The sequence below is a fragment of the Silurus meridionalis genome, chromosome 29 (genome assembly GCF_014805685.1).
Source record: "Silurus meridionalis isolate SWU-2019-XX chromosome 29, ASM1480568v1, whole genome shotgun sequence".
Lineage (NCBI taxonomy): Eukaryota > Metazoa > Chordata > Actinopteri > Siluriformes > Siluridae > Silurus > Silurus meridionalis.
In genome coordinates, this window is record NC_060912.1 from 11,452,111 (window position 1) to 11,476,575 (window position 24,465).

A 24,465-nucleotide genomic window follows, 5' to 3' on the forward strand; every position below is an offset into this window, starting at 1 on the left:
TAGAAAGTCGTTTCTAGGAAAAACTCACCCACTTTTCTTCAGCACTGCTTGTTGTTGGACATGAATCTCACCGCTTCTGGCTGCTGGTGAAGATCTTTGTGTTTTTCTAACCGCTCCTCAAAATGGAGTCGAGACTGAGAAACACTTTCACTTTCGAAAACTGAGTCGACTCTTTGAGCTGACTCTTTGACGAGTTGGAAACGAAAACCCATTTTTATCGCACTCCAAGTCCGGGGCGAGGCCAGAAATTAAGTAAAATAAGTGGCCTTCATAAAACAGAGTTGGCAAAACAAAAAGCACAGTATGAAAGCTGCACGCCAAACTACAGAAAATAAATAAATTAGTAAAAAAAAACAAAAAACGCAGCACCCTAACAAAAATAACCCACAGGAATCCTGCAGAACAAACTGACAATATGTGCAGAACATTCCTACAGGTTTTAGAAAGGCTTTTCAGTACAACAGAAACCTGCATGAACATTCAGCACACTTTACAGTGGTCCTGCAGGACACACCAACAGCTGGAACTCGTACCTCTTCATTTAAGTACGTTTTACTCTGTTGCATCCTTTAAAAAGAAACAATTACAGTATTTGTGAATATCATATTTTCTGCAATTACTGAATATAGGGTCTTCAAACACTTGTATCAGTCATTCAAATTAAGGACTACTAATTTAATTATTCGAGTAAAGAATTCGATTCACTGAGAATTCGGTTCACTGACTCGATTCAATGAGATGACACCGCACTCGCTTCTTATAGCCGATTTGATCAACAGCAGCGTGTTTTTAAAGCAGACCTGGGCAAACTAAGGCCAATCATACATTACAGGGATGCACCGAAAATTCGGCCACCGACAATTTTCGGCTGAAATACCTAAATAACCGAAACAACACTGCAGAAACACAATTATAATGACGTAATAAAAAAGCGCAGCAGTACGGAAGCGCATTGCATTCACAAAAAAAAAATTCACAGCCAGGATCTCATAATTATGAGATACTAAGTCATAATTATGAGATCCTGGCTGTGATTTTTTGTGAATGCAATGCCCCACAGCAGCACACAGTGATCTGGATCAGAGCAACATGTCTGCGGTGTGTGGAGAGCGATGTGCAAAACATGCAATGCTGAAATTACAAGAAGGGGCGTATCTGCAAAGAGTTTCTCCAAGTCGGGTTTAATTCATCACCTGAAATCCAAACATCCCGATTGCATTCCAAATATGAGAAGAACGCGGTGCAGTAAAGTAAAGTGAATCTGAGCATGCGCACTCCGTCTGTAGAGGACGTTTTTGAAAAGGGAGGAAAGTTTTCCAGTGATGATGCCAAGGCAAAAGTCATAACACAAAAAATTTATGGAATTCTTAGATCAGTGGTCACGATCGACAGCTTGATCTTTGAAACATTCCCTGTGGATCCCGAAAATAATAATTATTATAATAATGTCGACTCACGCTAAGAAAAGTTGTTGTTTTTCATTGTTTGTGGAGATTTAAAAATAAATTGCACTGATTCAAAAATTGCTTTTGTTTTCTTTTTTGACTTATACACCACAATTTTACATTGCCTAATTTAATTATTTACAATAGTTTTATTCTTCCGATTATCAACACCAGCTATTCAAAATATATAATTCGGTGCATTTTACCATGAAAAAAGTTGAGCAGAATTAAGTTTAACTTATCGTTGGTGTGGCCCTCTGACACAATTCAAGTTTCTCATGTGGCCCCTTGTAAAAATTAATTGCCCACACCTGTCTTAAAATAAAGTCCTACTTTTATTACATTGTTTTATGGTTATAGTGCTCTAAATTACTGGTCTGCTTTAAAACAATATATTGCTGTGTATTTATAACACTAAAACATGAAAATATTTCAGGAACTGCTTAAATAAATATACATACAAACTGATCTCTGAGGCAACAAAAAGTACACTTCCGAATAATAAGTCTACACTGCAGTGTCCTTTTCCTCTTACCCCAGGAATCATTTCCATCAGCACCGAACTGATTTCTGAGGTAACAAATAATAAGTAATGATTTCTGAAGTAACAACAAAATACACTTTTAATATAACAACAAAAAAACTACACTGCAATGCACTTTTTTGTTACCTCAGAAATCATAAAAATTATTTTGTTACTTCAGAAATTATAAAAATTTTTGTTACCTCAAAAATCATTAATATGTTTCTGTTATCTCAGAAATATTTTTTCAGGAAAAAAACACCTCAGCAGTGTAGTGCATGGTAGATGCTCTGGCTGGTTAACGTTATGATTACAATATGGAGTTTTGTAGACCTTTAAGTAGATTATAATTGCAAAATAATTTGTAATATATCCATTCATTCATCCATCCCCCTCTCTCTCTCTCTCTTTATATATATATATATATATATATATATATATATATATATATATATATATATATATATACACTAACATATACACACTGGCAATCAAAATAAGAGAACAATTTATAAACAATTGAACAATTCTGAAATAATGTGATCTTCACTGCTTAACAGTTGAAGGAGTTTTTGTCGTGTCTATACCATGCTACCAGAACTCCTTTTCCACAAAATAACTAAGGCATTAAAAAAAAAACATTATATTGCAGAAAACACACTAAATAAAATGAGAGAACAACAATGACTGTAGCATGGAAAAAGATTACAACAAAATGTTCTGAAGGTTACAACAGTCAGCAATTAGTAGGAAATGTACAGGCCTCTGCTCTGAATGACTTCAGCACATCTGCGGCCACAGGACAGCACTAGTCTCTCACACTGCTCTGGTGTGATTTAGGTCCACTCTTCTTCCAGTCTCCTCCACAGTTCGGTGACTGTAGTGGGTTTCTTGGCCATAACTTTGTCACCAAGGATTTTCCAGAGGTTCTCTATTGGGTTGAGATCAGGACTCTGGGCAGGCCATGTCATTATTTTAATGTTTTCAGTTTCAAGGAACTGCTTTACCCATTTTGCTGTGTGACATGGAGCGTTGTCCTGCATGAACACTGCGAGCTGATTGGGTGATGAACGAGGAAGGAACCATATGTTGTTGAAGAAGGTTCTGATAAACATTTGCATTTACTCTGCCATGTAGCTGTATAAGAGGCCCAACTCCTGCTGCAGAAAACATGCCCCAAACCATGACACTTCCTCTTCCACTTTTCACTGACTTCTTTACACACTTTGGGTTCAGTCTTTTTCCAGTTTGTCGCGGAACATAATGTTTCCCATCGGACCCAAATAAATTAAACTTGCTTTCATCACTGAAGTGAACTTTGGACCAGTTCTCCTCTGTCCACACAACATGCTCCTCAGCAAAGCTTAGTCTAGCCTTTTGATTCTTTCTGCTAATGAGAGGTTTGGTCACTGCAGAGTGGCTTTCAGTCCAAATGCTCTTAAACGTTGAGACACTGTATGACGAGACAGATCCTTACCCTGTTCAGCGCTGAACTGGTGACCAATTCCAGCTTGCTATGGCTGATAGGGTCATCCCTTTGGCCTTCATCTGGACAACCTGCTGCCGGAGGCTTTCAGTCACTTTAGAACGACCCACCATCTTGCAGAGTCAGTGAAACTGGAAGTTAGGCTGCCAGTTAAATAGGGGTTGACAGATAATCAAAGAAAATTAGCACCAGGTACCAGATTAACACTAATAACTGGGAGGTATCTGAAAGTGTTCTCTAATTTTGATCAGTGTGTTATTTATAATAATAATAATGTTTTTTTTGGAAATGCCTTAGTTATTTTGTAAAAAAGGTGTTCTGGTAGCATGGTATAGACAGGACAAAAACTCCCTCAACTGTTGAGCACTGAAAATGACATTATTTCAGAATTGTTCAATTGTTTATAAATTCTTTTCTAATTTTGATCACCGGTGTGTGTGTGTGTCTATATATATATATATATATATATATATATATATATATATATATATATATATATATATATATATATATATATATATATAATCTTAGAAAATTAGCAAAATATGAGCCTGGTAGAATGGAGGGAGGAGGGAGGAGCACCCAGCTTTATACTGTATTAAAGTAGGGAAGTTCTGAGCTGAATCACATGGAAAAGCTCAGATGGTAAAGTTAATACCAGAAAAGCCTTTTCCTCACTGACAAGACTTTATTTCAGTGATTGTGAATTTAATTCTGACATTAGTGGCGTCTCCTAATTTTTTTACCCAAGAATAAAATATACAAAAAATATACAAGACAAGTGTCAGTTTTCATCCTTATTTATGAAATCCTTATCCAAACATTTTCTAACTATCAAGATTTTTTGTAACGTGAGATTTATTTTGTATCCCATGTACAACATAACCTTCTGATATCAGTTATTAAATACACACATGGTTTTATTTTGACCAAGAAAAACTGCAGCTTTCCGAACTTTTGCCCGGAACAAGAAGGAGGACGAGTTAAAGCAGAAACGGACGAATCGGTCAGTGAGGGTCTGTGTCCCAGCCAACATGTCCATGTGGGCCCCACATGGGTTTTATCTGGGTTATATGGGCATCATGTGGGCATGGGGTCAGAGTGGGCACGTTGATGGGCTGAATGTGGGCCCCAGTTTAGTCAGGGTTGTGGGCTGCAGTTAGGTTGCCCATTTCGTTTATTTGAGGGCCCTGTATGGGCCACATTTGGGCTATATTTAGCTATATTATTCAAAGGAAATCTATCATTAAATTTTTCAATTGATGATAAATTCAATTGATATGTTTTATAAGATCAATAGATTAACAAAAATTTTATATATTAACAATAACATAGTATGACCTTTAGTTAAACAAAACAAAACAAAACAAAACAAAACAAAACAAAATTCGGTTGTGCAGCTCACAGCACCTCCCATTGGCTCCTGTGTTCCCACCTTCTGATTCTGAAGAAACAGTTGTCACTCACTACCACAGGAGCACCTGACCTAATGGATAACCTGACCTGTCCTGACCTGACCTGGATAACCTGACATCTCTGTCACGGTAAGAAATTAGGTTTTGTTTTAAATTAATCATATTTTACTGTTGTTTTTATTTAATGTAAACTTCTGAAAGATTTGAGGTAATTAAAGTTACAGGCACGATATAAAGAAGGTAAGTGTGGAGAGTGAACTGGTTTACCTCAGAGATAAACACCTGTGGAAAACTGAACATTCTTAACGATTAGCAGATAAGTAGGAAATTGTCTACTAAAATGTGGAAATAACGACTTTTCAAACCATTTTCACCCGTGTTTTCTCCATATAGTGTCCTCATGATAACAGGAGGGTGAAACAGTAAAAGCACTGTGGAGTAAATCTTTCTCTTTACTGCCTTTATAACATGTGTATATACAATACACAGAGAAAAACTCTGAGGAAACAGTGACAATACTTATCATTATTTTAATGTGATTTAGGTGAAATAGGTAGAGGTGATAAATTACATATTTATATCATTTCTAAACATTAATAAAAATATGATACGTTATAATTACGTTAAAGATAATAAACGTCATTTTGCGCCATTTAGAAAGTCAGTCAGACTCCTGACACCCCCCCATCTCTCGGCTCCGAGGCTTCACGCATGCGCATAGACCCCATGAACTGAGATGTTTAACTTGAAGCTGTGCAGTGCAGACCGACAAATTCGAGAGCAGACAACTCTGTATTTTTCCGAATCGCTTTCACTGTATTTTTATGTCAAGTGAAACACTTGCTGTGTTTAGCGCCATTAAGGCTTTTTGAAGACAAAACATCGTTATAAGAAACTTAAACTAATGTTACAGTGGTCAGATCATATTCACGGTCCAAAGTGAACCAGTACGAATTTAATAATCGATCTGTGTTCAAGGCCCCACTAATTATTCTAAACAAAAATCACAACAAAGCCTGAAATTCACCATATTGATGCATTTAACTTTTTGCATGGTATTGTGTAATTTTACATCATTTACTCAGATCAGTTAACAGTTTGGGCAAATGGTGGATTAAAAGGTGTTTACAACCTTGTGATTTTTTATTTTTTTTTATTTCTGATAGTCTTATGCTTATCTAACTTGCATGCTTTATACATACAAATAATGGGTTGTGCCCTGGTTAACACAGTAGAATGCTCTACTTTATATAATTTTTTTGCCTGAAGCAGAACCTTTGCTGAAAACTGTCAGTAAGAAAAAGCTGGAGAAAGCGCTTGGTAAATGGTTTACAAATGCAAGAAACAGAGAAGGCAACCATGCTTTGAGAGCTCAGCGGGATCATGATCGGAGGGCAGTACAGCGGGAAGTGTAAGTCATAAAACCTATAACTATGGCTGCACAATTAATCATATTTAATCCTGATCACTGTTTTTGCCTCTGTTTAATTAAAGGAATACTCCACCCTGAGATGAAAAAATATCTTATAAACTACTGATCCTCAAGGCATCTATACAGTGTCTGAGAGCTCAACACACTGCAACTGAAGAAAACACATGCAAATTAAAAAAAACAACGTTATCAGTTTGACTACACATGTGCCGCAAATCCTCACAACACAACCAAACACAAACACGCTGCAAATCCTCACGACACAACCAAACACAGAAACACGCCGCAAATCCTCACAACACAACCAAACACAAACACGCTGCAAATCCTCACGACACAACCAAACACAGAAACACGCCGAAAATCTTCACGACACAACCAAACACAGAAACACGCCGCAAATCCTCACGACACAACCAAACACAGAAACACGCTGCAAATCCTCACAACACAACCAAACACAGAAACACGTTGCAAATCCTCACAACACAACCAAACACAGAAACACGCTGCAAATCCTCACAACACAATCAAACACAGAAACACGCTGCAAATCCTCACAACCAAACCAAACACAGATCACAAAATAAATCTTTCAAGGGGACCACAACAAGTGACAAACCCGTCTGGGGCTGCTTATTGTTTAATGTCTATTCGTCAGTGGTGTTGATGTGTGTGTATTTTATCATTGTTTGTTTATTTATGATTCCTTGGCCTTTTGGATATTATTATCCTAAATAATCTGATGAAATACACAATTAACTGTAAAACGTTATGTTAACTGGCAAAACCAAGGAATCATGATCAGGATGTTAAAATAAACAAAAAACTCACCTTTCAGATCATCAACACCACCACTGATTAATAGACACTGAGCAAGCAGTCCCGGGGTCATCACTTGTTGGCGTCCCCATGAAACATTTATTTTGTGGTCTGTGCTGTTTGCAGTGCAAATGAATTGGTTGTGTTGTGAGGATTTGCAGGACGTTTCTGTATTTAGTTGCGTTGTGAGGATTTGCAGCACGTGTTGTTTAACTGATGAAAGATGTTTTCTTAATTTGATTGTGTTATTTCTTTTTTGCATGTTATCTTCAGGTTGTTGAACTTTCTGGGCCACTGTGATCCCAGGTGTGACTTACTTCTTTCAGCTGATCAGAATCATTGTTCTAATCACTGGCTTTTGGCAATGGCCAAATATTTGTTCAAAAGTCAAGTTAAGACGCAAGGTTGATATTTTAATTGTTACATTAATAAGTTTTGGATTCCATGACTGGTCCCCCCGGCATAAGTTATTACTGTGTGGCAGAGCTGGGAACAATTCACTGATGAGATTCTAGGATAAGTCTGAATTATATTTATACATGTTTTTTTCGATGCTGCTGTTAATTGTCGTATTTAAAAATTTACTAAATTGCCTTTTATGTCTTCTCTTTCTTTACTGTGCAGCTGAGGATTCTGCATAGACCCACCAGTGAACTATTCTACTTAAGTAATTCTATTATTCCTGTTTCTTGTTTATTAATTTAAATTAAATGTGATTTACTCATTCTGAGATGAAGTCATTTATTTTTCACAGTTCAAATACTCAACCATGTAATTTTAAACATATATCAGCACATAAAATCAAATTGTTTGGTCAGGCACAGTTTTACATTGTAACTGAGGTTTGAAATGGTTTGACAGTGGATTTTCCGTAGTAGCACATTAAGTTCACCCACAGAAATCAATAATGAAATTAATAAATGGGACCCAAATCTCACCCACTGTGGTCCCATAACAACCCCATAAAGGGGCCATTTGTTGGTTGACCCATGATTGAGTCATGTGGGCCCCATAGGGGTCCTTTTTGTAGTCCACTTTGGCCCCATTTTTAACACCTATTTGAGATCCAAATGGGCACATATAAAGAACACCTACACGGGCCCACTTACAGCCCACCATGGACCCATTAGTGGCCCCTCTGGGCTAACACACATGGGGCCCATGTGGAGCCGATGGACAAATTTCTCTGGGCCCTATTTGGGTTGCCCATGCAGGGCCCAAGTGACAGCCGATCAAAAACCCACATGGGGCCCACATGGAAATGTTGACTGGGTGTCTTACACGTGTATGGGGAAATCCCCAGGTCACGTGATGAAGGAAACCGGAGGAATCTATCGTGCTGTGATAAAGGATCCAGTGGATCCCGCATTCCGCACTGAATTTGGAAAGCTCATGTCTTCATGAACATGTATCTGCTCCACACTTCCTGTAGCTCCTCCGCTTACAAAGCCATGATCTGCTCCTGTTTATGGGAAATCATCCTGAGCCATGACAACAACTCCAGGATCAGCTTGAAACAACCAAACAATCCCGGTGTTCTCATGTCAGATCCTCCTCAATAAACTCAGAACATCATCAAATCCAACTGAGGAATTTGGGCAGAAACTGTTGGCCTCCATTTCGGCTGCTGTGGCGCAGTTTCCCTGCGGTCTTTCCACAAACTCCATTACAGAGAAAACACAAACGCATTATTCCGATAGAAAGTCGTTTCTAGGAAAAACTCACCCACTTTTCTTCACCACTGCTTGTTGTTGGACATGAATCTCACCGCTTCTGGCTGCTGGTGAAGATCTTTGTGTTTTTCTAACCGCTCCTCAAAATGGAGTCGAGACTGAGAAACACTTTCACTTTCGGAAACTGAGTCGACTCTTTGAAACGACTCTTTGACGAGTGGGAAACGATTTTTTTTATCGCACTCCAAGTCCAGTTCACTTTAATGAGCAATAAATAGAAGAGAAAGGTTTGTCAGTAATAACAGCATGTAGTGGAGATGTTGTGGAGGAGAGGAAAGTCAGTCTTTTCCTCCCTTTAGAAACTGCTCCATCCTGAACTCCATACGGTGTCCCACTGGTGCTGAATGTGAATTGGGTCCTGAAGAAGATTCTCCATCAGGGGCTCCTCACCACCTGCACACTGAAACACGCTTGGGTGAGGTAAAACGCCTTCACGTGTCAACACTGATGTGGAAAACACGGAGTGGGACCGCACAGCGAAGAGAATCGGTTCGTCGGTGCTGATTCGCAGAAATGAGTCGACTCCCCAACACCGCGATGAAAGCTGTGGAACTCTGAGTGACGTGGACACAGTAAAATAGTGATATTATTTCTGTACGTAAGTTGCATTTGCCACGAAAGAACCCTGTAAACTACAGGAAATGATCCTTAAGGTGACAACTGTGAACCTTTGTTTTATTTTAAAGGTACAAAATCAGTTCTGACCGCAAAGTGTACATAATTATACTTTTAACAAGCTTAAGGAAGAGGAAATTATGCAGCAAATCTCAGATCACAAAATCTTCATTCGAGACTTGTGCAGTAACTGTGACACAGTGTCAAAAGTACACAACAAAATAATCACACTGCTGTATGAGATGATGGCAGAATGCACCCTGTAAGTATAATAATTACTACCTATACTTCTATAACTACTAATCAAGATCAATTCACAATCTAGTAAGACCATTAGACAAAACCCAGAGACTGATTTAGAGATTGTTTCTGCCTTTGTGCTTCTGCAGGTATCCAACTATATTCAAGTTACCAAGGTACTGATTGTAAAGTACCATCAAGAGGGTTTTTAGGATATATATGCCAGCAGGCTAATAATCATTTCTATAGTGCAGGGGTCACCAACCTTTTTGACACTGAGAGCTACTTCTTGGGTACAGACTAATGTGAAGGGCTACTAGTTTGATACACACTTCTGAAATAACAAATTTGCTCAATTTACCTTTAATTATGTTATTATTAATAATTGATGATATTTATCATCTATATCAGGGGTCAAACTCAATTGCACAGGGGCCAAAACTCAAAGCACACCAAACAGGATAAATATTTATTAAACACACTAAAACAATGTTTTTTAACATAAATATGAATAAAAACAGACAGGAATATTATTCCAGAATAATTTACCTTTAACTTAAAATAACTTAAAATATTTTGCTTTCCATAAAAATAACAAACACCAGGCATCTCACAGCTTCATCATGCAGCTCTTCAGAAACTCTCCCTCAGTAAATAACCTGCTGATGAGACTCTGATTTCTCCTCTGTTTACACACCAGCTTCACTTTGTGATTTTGCTCTGCTGAAATGTCAGATTCTTCTTTAACTCTTCTTCTTTCTGTATCTTCTGCTCTGCATTCAGGTTTTTCAGCTTCTCCTGATGTTTTGTCTCGTGGTTCAGTCTCAGATTCAATTCCCTAATTACAGCCACATTTACTCCACTAATAACACACTCGTGTTTACCGCCAGTGTCAGTAAACATCTACTCAGAATCCCATCAGTTTTAAAAGGCTCTGTGAGGCGCTGTTTCACAATAACTGTACAATAGAGTTAAATACATCAACAGAAGCTCCACTTGATTGACGACTTTTAAGCAAATTGGGACTCATTTACATAACATTTCATAACATTTCATAACATTTCATAACATTTCATAACATTTCATAACATAACAAATATCATTACAAATGTACAAGTACACAGTTTGGTGCTGCTCAAAATTATTTCTGCAGTAACAAAAAAAGTAATGATTTCTGAGGTAACAGGAGAAGTAAACTTCTGAGGTACTGTGTGAACTGCAGTGTCATTTTTACCTCAGAAATCATTATGATTAGCAGCAGACTGATTTCTGAGGTAACAGAAAAATTACAACGAATTTCTTTAAGTTCGCGCACCTCAGAAATCATTTATTTATTTATTTTACCTAAAAAATCTTTTTTTTCACCTCAGAAATCATTTCTTTTTTCAATCTCAGAAATCATTTCTTTTTTTTTTTTACCTCAGAAACCATTTCTTTTTTTTACCTCAGAAATCATTTATTTTTTTAATCTCAGAAATGTTTTCCTTTTTTTTTACCTCAGAAACCATTTCTTTTTTTTTTTACCTCAGAAATCATTTTTTTTACCTCAGAATCATTACTCTTTACCTCAGAAATTATTATAATCAGCAGCAGACTGATTTCTGAGGTAACAGAAAAATTACAACGAATTTCTTTAAGTTTGCGCACCTCAGAAATCATTTATTTACTTCTTTTTTTTACCTCAGAAATCATTTCTTTTTTTTTTTATCACAGAAATCATTTCTTTTTTTTATCTCAGAAATCATTTCTTTTTTTTTACCTCAGAAATCATTTCTTTTTTTTTTTACCTCAGTAATCATTACTTTTTTTTTACCTCAGTAATCATTACTTAAAAATACAACGAATTTCTTTAAGTTTGCGCACCTCAGAAATCATTTATTTATTTTTTTTACCTCAGAAATCATTTCTTTTTTTTAATCTCAGAAATCATTTTTTTTTTACCTCAGAAATCATTTCTTTTTTTAAATCTCAGAAATCATTTCTTTTTTTTACCTCAGAAATCATTTCTTTTTTTACCTTAGTAATCATTACTTTTTTTTACCTCAGAAATCATTACTTTTTTTTATCTCAGAAATCATTTCTTTTTTTTTTTATCTCAGAAATCATTTCTTTTTTTATCTCAGAAATCATTTCTTTTTTTTACCTCAGAAATCATTTCTTTTTTTAAATCTCAGAAATCATTTCTTTTTTTAATCTCAGAAATCATTTCTTTTTTTTTTTACCTCAGAAACCATTTCTTTTTTTTAACCTCAGAAATCATTTCGGTTTTTTTTTTTTACCTCAGAATCATTACTTTTTACCTCAGAAATTATTATAATCAGCAGCAGACTGATTTCTGGGGTAACAGAAAAAATACAACGAATTTCTTTAAGTTTGCGCACCTCAGAAATCATTTATTTTACCTCAGAAACCATTTCTTTTTTAACCTCAGAAATCATTTATTTTTTTTACCTCAGAAATCATTTCTTTTTTTTTTATCTCAGAAATCTTTTTTTTTTTACCTCAGAAATCATTTCTTTTTTTAAATCTCAGAAATCATTTCTTTTTTTTTACCTCAGAAATCATTTCTTCTTTTTTTTTACCTCAGTAATCATTACTTTTTTTTACCTCAGAAATCATTACTTTTTAACCTCAGAAATCATTTCTTTTTTTTACCTCAGTAATCATTACTTTTTTACCTCAGAAATCATTACTTTTTTTTACCTCAGAAATCATTACTTTTTTTTATCTCAGAAATCATTTCTTTTTTTTACCTCAGAAATCATTTCTTTTTTTTATCTCAGAAATCATTTCTTTTTTTTTTTTTACCTCAGAAATCATTTCTTTTTTTAATCTCAGAAATCATTTCTTTTTTTTTTACCTCAGAAATCATTTCTTTTTTTTACCTCAGAAATCATTTCTTTTTTTTTTACCTCAGAAATGATTTCTTTTTTTTACCTCAGAAATCATTTCTTTTTTTTACCTCAGAAATCATTTCTTTTTTTTTTACCTCAGAAATCATTACTTTTTTTACCTCAGAAATCATTACTTTTTTTTTTACCTCAGAAATCATTTCTTTTTTTTTTTTTTACCTCAGAAATGATTACTTTTTGTTACCTGCTGATCAGCATCATTTCTGAGGTAAAAAAAAACGCTATTAACACACCGGTGTCTCAGACACACAAATAAATCCACTCTATTTTTATCTCCTGACAGTAATTCACACTGCGCAAACACACACACACACATACACACACACACGCGCGTTTTGAACTTGTTTTTGTTGTATGGAGTAAATACTTACCTGTGTTCAGGTGTTTGTCGGCTTCTGTGTTGCAGGTCTTTCGTGCCACCCAACACGAGCACCACCCAGTGGTCTGGTCATGTAGTGCCAGAATTACAATGCGCAGGCGCAAATAAGTATTTACTTGATACAGAGTTTGTGTTTATAATAATGTTTGGTTTTTGTAGTGTTATTTTTTGTTTTGTTGTTTTTGTATAAATCTACTTTTCTCATTGATTTTTTTTCTCTTTGCTGGGACTCTCGAGCACTGTAAATAAACCTTCACTTTTCAACAGCACTACTGTGAGTATTGCCATCAATTTTTCGTTTTCTATAATAATATTATAATAATAATAATATAATAATATATTATTATAATAATATTATTATTAGTAATAATAATATTATAATAATATAATAATATATTATTATAATAATATTATAATAATATTATTATTAGTAATAATAATATTATTAGTTTTTCTATAATAATATTCTATTATTTTTTGTTACCTTAAAAATCATTACAACACCAGACTGATTTGTGAGGCAAAAGGTGTTCCTCAGATCCTCCTTGTTACCAACATGGTGCTTTTCGCGTCTGTAGCTCTTTTCCAAGTACATGGACACCAGAGACAGTGCTTCACGACCTCGGGTATGAAGACCAGGCCTCCAGTCCATATTAGCACACTGACTAACACTTTATCTACCATGACCATCTCCAGCTGACCTCAGAAGATCCTGTACCTTCTCCAGCCTCTAGGTGTCAGTGTTCATCCACACATGAACTTTAAGGCTTCATTTTTTTTTTCCTACTGACATTTATTACCTTCCTGTTTTACTTTCATTTATTTGATTTGCTTTATATTTGTCTGAATTAATTATAAAGTGGACTACAAATGACACAGAGAGAAAAACATCATCAATGACTCATGTAATGAGTCTTAACTGGAGGAACCTTGAGGAAACCTTCATTGTCCCACAAGCTTCCTGGTGTCTTCCTGTTCCCTGCTCTGATCAAAATTCCATGGTCATTATGATCATTTGTTGTTTTGCTGATGTTCAGTATGTGGTGTACGGACTTGTATATTTGGGATTTAATCAGGTTTTGTGTGACGTGTTTGAAACGCTCATCTTACAGAGGAGAATCAAGTCACCTGTTTTCCACAATCTTCATATCCACATTCTGCCATGTTTGGAAAACAGGGGACTTGGTCCTCATCTGTAAACGAGCATTTTAAACACGTCACACAAAACCTGATTAGCTTCAGTGAGACAAGTTTTTGGATGTCACATGTCTGTTTGCTGGTGTTTGCTGAGGGGGCGGGGCCAATAACACCATGTGACATCACTAAATTATCCATTGATATTATTCACAGTGACCAGGGTGTAAATTAAATATACGCAACTATTTAAACAGCTAAATGTCGTGAACACACACATCTACTAAAAATACTTCACAAATATAATCACCCATTGTGATTGGTCATTTAATTTTCTGTGAAGTCACATGACATCAGGGGACACTCATTGTTTCTTTGTCAGGAAGGAGTCTCCAGTTTCACACTTGGAATCCTGGGAATTTGACTTATTGGATATTTAGTATCATGACAAATTTATTTGTTCTATTTATTTGTTTGTTGCTGTACCTGTATCACAGAAAACACCTTTCACAACATTAAATGTAACTATGAACTGTAATCAGTGACCAATTGCTTTACATAGAAATGACAATAAATATTGATAGAAATGATTTAATAAAGTAATTAAATGAAAACTTCATTCAAATCAAAGAGAGAAAGCAGCTTTTTTGAATTTATGTATTTATTTATTTGTTTAATTAAAACAATATATACAAATGACCAAACCATATAAAGAATTACATTTAAATAAAATTAATTATTCTTTCAATAAATACATTTGTTTGTGTCTATAATCCGGTTTTCGGTTCTATATGTTGCTGTTCATGTTTTCATTACTGATGATTGAACTCGATTGCTGCAGCAGTTGGTTGACGTATGAAGATCTCAGGGTTCAGACAGGAATATTCGACTTGCTGTGGGGAACACAAACATGAGAATCGAGTGTTTTTGAGTGTGTAAGTGTGTGTAGTTTTGATACTGCACTGATACCTCTATGGTTTTCTCTGTATTGGTCTTGAGGGTCCTCTGTTTCCCTGTGGAGAGAGACGACGTGGACACTGTAGACTTCTCAATACACAGAATTAATACAGATATATTGTAGATATGAGATGGTCAGTGTGAGCTGTAATTGTTACCCTGAGCCTGGTATTTACTCTGAGGGTTGACGCCGGCACGTTGGCTGTCAGAAAGACGGATTATTAGGACATGTGTTTGTGTTTCCTCAAAATTCAGGAGATATTTGAGTTAAAGTGTAACAGTAAAACCAACCTTTTGACTTTAAACGTCGCTGTTTTCTCTGAGGGAAAATGAAGAAAAGAACAGTAACTGTGAGGGTTGGCAGTTTTATTCACTTCACCACTCATAATGTTATAATGTCGTAATGTTATGAAGTATGTACAAGTTGTGGTTTTGGTTCACTTCTTATATTAAGCACATGATGGAAGTAAGGTCACGTTTAGTAAGTTGGAATTGTCATTAGCTAAGCCAGTCACAGGCAGGTTCACATATATTTATAAAGATTAATTTGCTTATAGCTAAGCTAAGAATGTACAATCCACTGTACAAAGTTTTCAGCCATCACACACAGGTCCACACCCATTTAGATGTATAACTACACAAATGTTTCTGACATGCTAGGTTAGCTTAGCATGTACTAAACAAACCAAGGCTTGTTAAAAGCTAATTTGCTGTTAGTTAATCTGAGCTCTGGGTACATTTGGAAATGATGTGGATGTTATCGAGGCTAAACTGGTACAGTTTTAGATTTTTTTACACGTACTTGGTGTTAGTGGTGTTTCAGAGTCAGTTGTGTTTAGCAAAACCACAACAAGGTCAAAGATCATTAAAGTGTATATTTTAGATTGATTTTTATCACCTTTATGTAAACACAGAGCCACAGTGAGAACCACAGCGATGGTGATGATGGCGATGCTGCAACCTCCAAACAGCAGCCACGTGCACGTTGAGTCTGAATGACCTTATAGTGAGAGAATATATATATATATATATAAATAATTATAACACATACATGTTCCTTTTGTTTCTATGCAGCAAACTCAGTAAAGGACAAAAACACAGTAATGTGACAATGAATGAGTGGAGAACAAGAAAATTCTGTGGAGTCCAAATGTGACATTGAAAGTGGAAAGTGAAAGGAATCCTGATCCAACATGGCTCCCATTCCATACTTCAACACCATGCAGTTCCGTCTGGACTGCGGCTCATTGAAACTGACTTCACCGCACAACAAGACGATGATCTGAAGTGTACGTCCGAGTTCTGTGTGTTATTTAGAGAGAAAAGAGTCGTCTGGACTGATATCTACCATGGAACGTCTTGCCCAGTCACAGCACCTAAATCCTACTGAACTGCTCTGAGATGAAGAAAAAAGAAATCTCCAACTAGTGAAGACCATCTTGAGAGTTTTACAAAGTATTTCAGCTGAATGTTTTAAGAAACTAATTGTCCAAATGCTGAGAGTGTAAAACTCGACAGAGGATTTTTCACTGAAATAATGTGGAACATATGTACATTTATAGATTTGTTTGGTCAAAGGAAATTTTCATAGTGTTACATTTCTGAGTTTGTTGCATAAAAAAAAAAAAAATAAAATAAATAAATACATAAATAAATAAATATTAATTAACATAAGTTAATTAACATAAGTTTTCACAGTATATGAGTATAGAAATGTATTAATACACAGTTATTTTATGTTAGCTATATTATATTAATCTGCACTCAGGTTTATAAATTAACACATTAAAGTTTATTTACTTGGTAGTTGCAGTATTTTGGACACGGTCTGGTTTCCGTACTTCACCACACACTCGATGTTGGGAGACACTTTTATCCATTCCTCTTTATGAACCATGATTTGAGCTCGAGTGTATTCTTTAGCTTGATCACTATCTCTTGTCCAAGCTGATTCAGTCCATCCTGAGTGCATTTCTCCACCAATCACCCACCAAACACTGATCTGAGACGGAACAGCATCCATCACCAAACACTGCAGGAGCACAGAGGGAGCATCAGCCTCCTCCACCGGGGTGTAGAGAAAGACAGAGGGCTTTAACGGAACGCTGTCTACAACACACACACACACACACACACACACACACACACATATTTGTCACATTTGACTCTAGGTGTCACCCTGATGAGGATTGGTTCCTTTTTTGAGTCTGGTTCCTCTCAAGATTTCTTTCTCATACCATCTAAGAGAGTTTTCTTTGCCCTAGTTGCCCCAGGTTTGTTTATTGGTGAAAAATACACACAAATATAAATATAAGTGAATTTATTTTTCTATAATTATAATTCTGTAAACCTACTCTTAGACTATGTCAATTCTTAAAAACGCTACAGAAAAAAAAACCCTGAATTTGTCACGGTAACAGACAGTATGAGATCATTATAGATATATACAGTATATCAAGTCAATATTTTTAAGCATGTGTGCAATGATTTAGTATGGTGTATTTGCTCTATCATAAAGTAATATAAAGTCATTTACAAATCAACTGAAAAAAATATATATAGTAATATGTAAATCTTAGGAACATGTATATCAGATGCTCCTCATAAAGATGTATCACACTGTATAATATATACGTTTAAGTAATACGATTTTGGAAGAAGGCTCCAGTTTCAGGGTTTCGTAACCTTCAGAACATTCGTAGCATTAATCCATTTATTTTCCACCACATGATCGCTCATCGTTCATGACGAACTCGTGAATTTTCTCATTAATTCCAAGAGAGAAAAAAATTCATACAAATCAATCTAATCATTTTCTTTCTGGTTTACTTTTTACTTTTGTTAAACTTCCAGGACCCTCATTTAATGACTGTGGATTTTTTTTTCTTCGGGTTGCAATTTGACCTGCACTTTTTACACCAAAAATTCATTCATTTACACAAAAAAAAAAAAGAATGCTCTATGACCAAAAGTAATATACCAATATGTGATTCTTTGTCATGCACACTGAGCTCCATGAAGAACTTGAGTGTCCTAAACAGAGCCCTGACCTTCTCGAACTGCTCAAACTCCACTGAACATCTTTGGGATGAACTGGAACTGGAGACTCCTTACACCATTCCCAGCATCAGCACCTTATCTTGCTAACACTTTTAAATGATGACTATTGCCCACAGCCACTAATCTAGCGGAAAACCTTTTAATATTATAGCAGAGACAGAGGAATAAATCTGGAATGGGACTTTCAGCACGGGTATGAAGGTCAGAGGGGCACAAACTTTGTAGAAAGTATTTGACTATTCTGAACTCATTACATTTTCTCTCGCCAAACAAAATATTGACGTTATGAAAGACATGTTCGCTTGCGATTTTTTTTGTGTTCTGGATGGATATGAAATGAAACTCACCTGTAATGATGACTCGGGTGCCAGTTCCAATGAAAACCATCTTCTCGTGTAAAGATACGCAGTAGTAAGTGCCTGAGTCTTGAATTTGGGCGTTTTTGATCGTCCTGACACATGATCTTTTATTATCTTCCTGCTGGTCATCTCCAGTGTTTCTGGCTTCACTCAGTTTCCCAGTCCTCAGGTTGAGTTTAAACCAGGAGATCGAGCTGTAACAGTATTCAATCTGCAGCTGGTCACGTTTGCATTTCAGTGAGAAGGAGGCATTGACCGATGCTTTGATGACCTCAGGAGACTGAATCACCACGTACGAGTGAGAGGCTGCAAGAAAAACACAAGGTTTTTTAACGAATTTAACGTGGAAATATGAATCTCTGTGCTGGAAATGAGCTGTAGGAGGAATCTTTAGTGAATTATTCAATTATTCAATTATTATATTTTTTGTTTTGTGGCTATTAAGATAAAAAAGACTGTGAGAAAGACGAGTAAATAAAAAGGCAGCTGGTTTTAATTCAGGTGGATGTTTTATCTAGCATAATTTATTTTATTTAATAAATATATTATCAGTGTTATATTAAATATTATTATAATATATTATATATTATTTTAGTATATATAAATTAAGAGAAGCATTTAATTGCAAAATTTTTCATAACATCATTCGTACGACAATCTCAATTCAATAAGCTCAAAAACTGAACCCCAGCCTACATGTGAACTCTATAGAATACAATAGAATGAATTATAATTATATTTATTCTAATTTAAAAGCACATGGAAATTAAACAGGACAGTTTGTTATTATTATTATTATTATTATTACTTCACTTCTATCTGAAAGCTGCTTACTGATACATCCTACTGAATACGTTATAATTTATAACAAGAATTTATTTATTTAAATAAGTATAAGTAAATCTTTGAAACCATAAAAGAAAATTTTCTCCTGATACAAATGAAAAAAGACAATTAAATAAATAAATAAATAAATAAATAAATATTAAGTTAACATCTATATATAAGATATAAGATATTAGGGTGCCTATATATTTGCACAGTAATGTAGGTTTATATGTGTAATGTAATTATATCACTGAGTTACATTCGTGTATAAAAAATCAGCAGTAAATTAAAGGAGTTAAAGATGTAAATTTGAATAAATTTTGCTTAAAAATAAATGAAATTATATTTGACACCTTTGTCATGTTACAATAGGATGTAATAATATCAAATGTAGCTATAAACTGTGTATGAATAAATAACTTTTTATTTTTATTAATAAAATAAAATTAACTTTCAAAAATGATAAATTCAGAAAATTGTAGCCTGATGATTTTTATCACGTTAATCACTTTTTATCATGTAAAACTGTTTCAGCAGGTGAACAGAAGTCTGTATATTTATCTGTAGGAATGATGGAGGATTGGCAAAGTCCTGCTGAAGGTCACTGAGGGAAGAGAAAAGAGTGAACACTTACTTCTCAGAACACAGACGCAGCAGAGGAGCAGCAGAGGAACCGCCATTCTGAAGCCTCCACGCTCTCTTATCTTCACCATCTTCACATGAAAAGCAAAGACGCATCTACAGCGAGGGCTGTAGGAAACGTCCTGCCCCTTTACACAACACACACACACACACACACACACACACACACACACACACACACACACACTACGAAAGACTGTGTTTTTTCCATTCAGTAAGAATGAGATCACTTAAAGAGAACTACGTTTTACGACTGTCCAACTTGTAAACAAGAAATACAATATAGAGACAACAAATTAAGAGTAAAGTAGTCAAAATAAATAGAATAAGTATAAAAGTTTATTAAAATATAATTTGAATATAAGTATAAATAGAAATACATTCACACTTCTATTCTATTCACACTAGCAAAAAAAACCTGTATATAAATACTGTATACATGCATTAACAGAAGGCATTGATGGATATTTATGACAGAAGTACAGATTAAAGTGACTCAGCATGATGTATTTTTCAGTAGTGTGTGTGTGTGTGTGTGTGTGTGTGTGTGTGTGTGTGTGTGTGTGTTTTAATGTAAATTAAATTTAATTAAAAACTATTTAAAAATATATATTTTAATAATTATATTTGTTTATATGTTTTTAAATAAATTATTTAAAAATATGCTTTTAATAAAAAAATATGCTTCTTTTTTTAAATTATATTAAAATATGCTATATAAAAATTATCTAATTAATGAAAGTGTGTGTTTTTTCAAAACCCATTAAAAAATATTTTAATTTTAAAATATGCTTCTAAATTATTTAATTAAAATGTTTTTAAACCCATAAAATATATTTACATGTTAAAATATGCTTTTATATTTATTAATTAAAATATGTTTTTAAATTAATTAAAATATAATATACAGTATATGTATTTTGTTTTTTATATAAATATATGTTTTAATATAAATAATAAATGAAAAGTGCATTATTAAAGACTTTTCTTTATTTATTCTTTTTTTATTTACACAATATTAACCCCAGATATTTACAGTAGTTTTGGTATAATAACTATAATGTTCTGGTTCATACCGCTGTAATAAAATTCAATTCAGTTTAATGCTGAATTTTCCTCTTTTATACTTTAACAATAATCTATTTTTATGTTTTATATTCGATTATTTATTAATTCTAATAAAGAATTCTGGAGTATTTTTATGCTGGTGGAGTAAAATCATTATCTTCTATTGGCTCAGGAAAAAATACAAACAAACTCAGCAGAAAAAGATCTAAAGGACACCAAATTTTATAAAACCATCTATTGAGAAAGAAATAATTAATGTTCAAAACATTAAAAATATTAATTACTTCAGATGATGCATTTTGGTCACTTTGATATTGATATGAATTGATATTTAATAAAAGAAGACTCACACTGTACTGCAGAATCCGTGGCAGCAGGTTTGCATGACAGCAACGATTATTCAGAATAATTAATATTTTTCCACTCAATCTACATTTACTGTATCTGTATCTGATGTACATTCACATCCAACATGAGACTAAAAGGTGGGTTTGCTCATGTTGGGTTTAGAAGCTGCTCTGGTCTCTGGAGTTTTTCACAAACTGGTGTGAAAAACAATTTGTTGTTCAAAAAGTTGTTCAAAAAGATGTGTATAACCTTTTGGTCAGGTGTCCACAAAGGTTTGGCCTTGACGTGTATATACTGTATGTGTACGAGGCTGTAAATGTCATGTGACAGTAGACAGGATGAAGGTGTTCAGGAGCGGGAGTGTGGTTTGGTCTGAACAGTATGATGTTTTCAGCCGCTAAATCAGATTCAATCGTGTCACACCACCCACAGTGACCGAAGTGTGTGTGTGTGTGTGTGTGTGTGTGTTCAGGTGGTCTAAGAGGCTAATATGGACTCAGAGAGCTGAAATTCAGAGCAGGTGCAGCAGTTGTCCGTTGTGAGGACCTTTTTCCGCTGACATCCTGCTTTGATTCGAGGTGCTGCAGCTGGCTTTGTTCTAACCACACAGGCCCTGGGGTGAGTGTAGCTGGAGTGAACAGACGCCTCGCTTCAGCTCGCTGTGGTTTTCACGACCACTTCGTTGAAATCCATGCTGCGACTCTCCAGCATGCAACATGGTTCTTTGATCTTGTTGTTTGTTGCGAAGCTGGTGGTCATGTCTGCACTGTGAGACCTCGACATGCATCATCCTGCTGCAACCGAAAATACAGTGTGAAAAAAATGTTTTATATATATATTCAGGTCATCAAACAAATAAGGCATCGATATTTTCCATATAAAACATCATCTAACTGAATGTAATGTATTATTTCCTGTAGGCGTCATATACAGCAGCCCCAAATACAATCTCCTGCAATATTAATCCACTTTTTGGTTCAATCTATGAATATGCATGAAAGTATACCTAATAGCCTATTCTCTATTTTTCAGTGTTTCTCTCAAGCTTCTAGGAGTGTAATTTAATGCTAGAGTTCCTATCTAATCAGATTTCAGACGTCACATCATGTAAAGTCCTTCAAAACAAACAAATCCAAGTCCTTCAAATCCATGCTGCTCGAACTTTTAACCAATCAGATCGCAATCTGGCCACTCTGAGGCCCGATAACCTTGGCATTTTCATGAGGTTAATATTGACGCTTCTGCTAGAGATGATGTGCTTGCGGTGCAGTTGTGGCTACAGTGAAAAGAGTCGTATTGAATTGTGATCATTGGGTTTATTTAGTGATGAAATTCATTCTCACTGTATGAGATTCTTGTGTGTGATGCAGCGCTCTGTTCTACTGCACTTCTCTATAATATTGTAGTTTCTGTAGATGTGGAGTTGTTATGATGGTTTTAAGAGGTGGATTAATTCAGGTAGAACATCACTGAAGGTCTGGGGGTGAAATACACTGCCTGATACTGATCAAATTTATATACATAATACCACTGGTGTTCCGTGCATTCTGTACCTGTAATACAATACAAAAACAGAATATAACAACACGTGGTATTACAGAGAGAGAGGCATTACACATATGGAGGCGAAAATCATCTTACTAAAGCAACAAACCCAGTTAAGACTCCAAACCTCTACACTACAACCACAACTGTGCACCTACAACATCTGGAGCAGTTCAGAAGAAATTTTTGTCTAATAACATAAAAACATAAAAATGTAAATAAAACACAACTTACTCACCAGAGATGCAGACTCATAATGTGCAGCGCCCCCCAGAGGCTGTAATCCAGTGGTACCGCTCGTATTCACTGGTCTGGAAGTGGAGGACAAACCCTTTCCTGGGCCGAGATGCGCTAGCTAGCTTCAGGGTTGGATGACCTCCTCACCATGTCTAGCTTTTCTTCAAAATGGATTTTTAAGTGTCCGAGACCAAATCAATTTCTTTTCCATGAAAAGGCATAAAAAAGTCTAACTCAGATGTATGAACGTGTGCAGAGCTTCACACGTGTTTTACCAGTCGAACTTGGCTGTAACTGTTTCCCTCTGACCAACAGAATCAGAGGACGGGAAAATGCTGACGCTATTCTGGGCCAGCAAACTGCCCTGTGAGGAGAATCTGAAATCTGATTGGTTAAAGAAACTGATTGGTTAAAGAAATTTATTTTTAATAGATACGATGGTAGAAAGGCCAGCAATACTGATTCTAAAGGCTCTGGGCAGATTAGATTGACATGGCAGCACATAGAGTCTAAAATCTGATTGTACAAAAATATCTAACATCCACATACAAGAGAAACACTACGAAATGAAAAGAATAAACTGTTGGGAATAAATTAGTACAATTTCATGGAACAAATATTAGAATTCATGTTGTAAATGTTGGTCAGTGCTTCTGATAGTGTTTAGACCAGCAGAGAAGACCCTGCTCTACATGAACGCCAAACACTGCATAATACATAAAAGAAGTTCAGGTGCTCCCTGACAAAAAAACTTCATATTACTTAATTAATATATAGTTGCTTTATATTTAATGAGTTTTTTAAACTGGTAAAAGGTAAAGTTTCATTCTGATGATTCTTCCATTCAAGAAATTATCAAGAAACAACCCCTGTAACATCCCTGTTTGGCAGCTTCAAAACACTTTTTTTGTAGCCACAGAGTCTCTGTATTCTCACCTCTAAACATTTTCACCCACTCTTCCTGCCAGAACGTTTAGTTCTAGATCTAGGCAAGATCTTATGTGGTGTGTTTCCAACCACAGAGAACTGTCAGGGTCATCCAATAACATCACGCTTGTCTTGTTCTGTAGCGGTTTTCATGGTGGAGTGTGAGATCAGTTTCCATTATTCATTTTTAACATTTATTAATAAGTGATCAATGTTTTACTGTGTATTATTGCAACTAAATGTCAGTGGTTTATTATTTATTATTGACTGTGAGGTGCACTGAGAGGAGTATCTACAAATACTACTAGTGCTGCTATTAGCAACCTATTAGCAACAACAACAACAGCAACAACAACAA

At 35.2% G+C, this 24,465-nt stretch overlaps 1 protein-coding gene across 2 annotated transcripts; it reads right to left on the reverse strand.

Annotated features, from left to right (window-relative positions):
• Positions 1 to 14,800: 14,800 nt before the first annotated feature.
• On the reverse strand, positions 14,801 to 21,664 carry LOC124381781. 2 transcript variants are annotated; one of them, XM_046843643.1, is made up of 9 exons: positions 21,401 to 21,664; positions 19,975 to 20,110; positions 18,501 to 18,818; positions 16,894 to 17,202; positions 15,992 to 16,093; positions 15,385 to 15,412; positions 15,252 to 15,295; positions 15,106 to 15,149; positions 14,801 to 15,029 (listed from the first exon to the last, which is right to left on the reverse strand). In XM_046843643.1, the coding sequence occupies exons 1-9, from the start codon at positions 21,509 to 21,511 to the stop codon at positions 14,949 to 14,951; spliced, it is 1,173 nt and encodes a 390-aa protein (XP_046699599.1). In that variant the 5' UTR covers positions 21,512 to 21,664; the 3' UTR covers positions 14,801 to 14,948. The 2 variants fall into 2 exon arrangements, with proteins under 2 accessions (XP_046699599.1, XP_046699600.1); XM_046843644.1 differs by lacking the exon at positions 21,401 to 21,664 and having other exon boundaries at positions 19,975 to 20,351.
• Positions 21,665 to 24,465: the final 2,801 nt, after the last annotated feature.

Excerpts from the sequence above, each read along its gene's own strand:
- LOC124381781 (XM_046843643.1), bottom strand. The coding sequence starts at position 21,511 with ATGTACATCAGATACAGATACAGTAAATGTAGATTGAGTGGAAAAATA. Across the intron at positions 20,111-21,400 it reads CACGGATTCTGCAGTACAGT|GGGCAGGACGTTTCCTACAG; the intron begins GTGAGTCTTCTT and ends TGTTGTGTAAAG. Across the intron at positions 15,296-15,384 it reads GCGACGTTTAAAGTCAAAAG|CCAACGTGCCGGCGTCAACC; the intron begins GTTGGTTTTACT and ends TCTTTCTGACAG.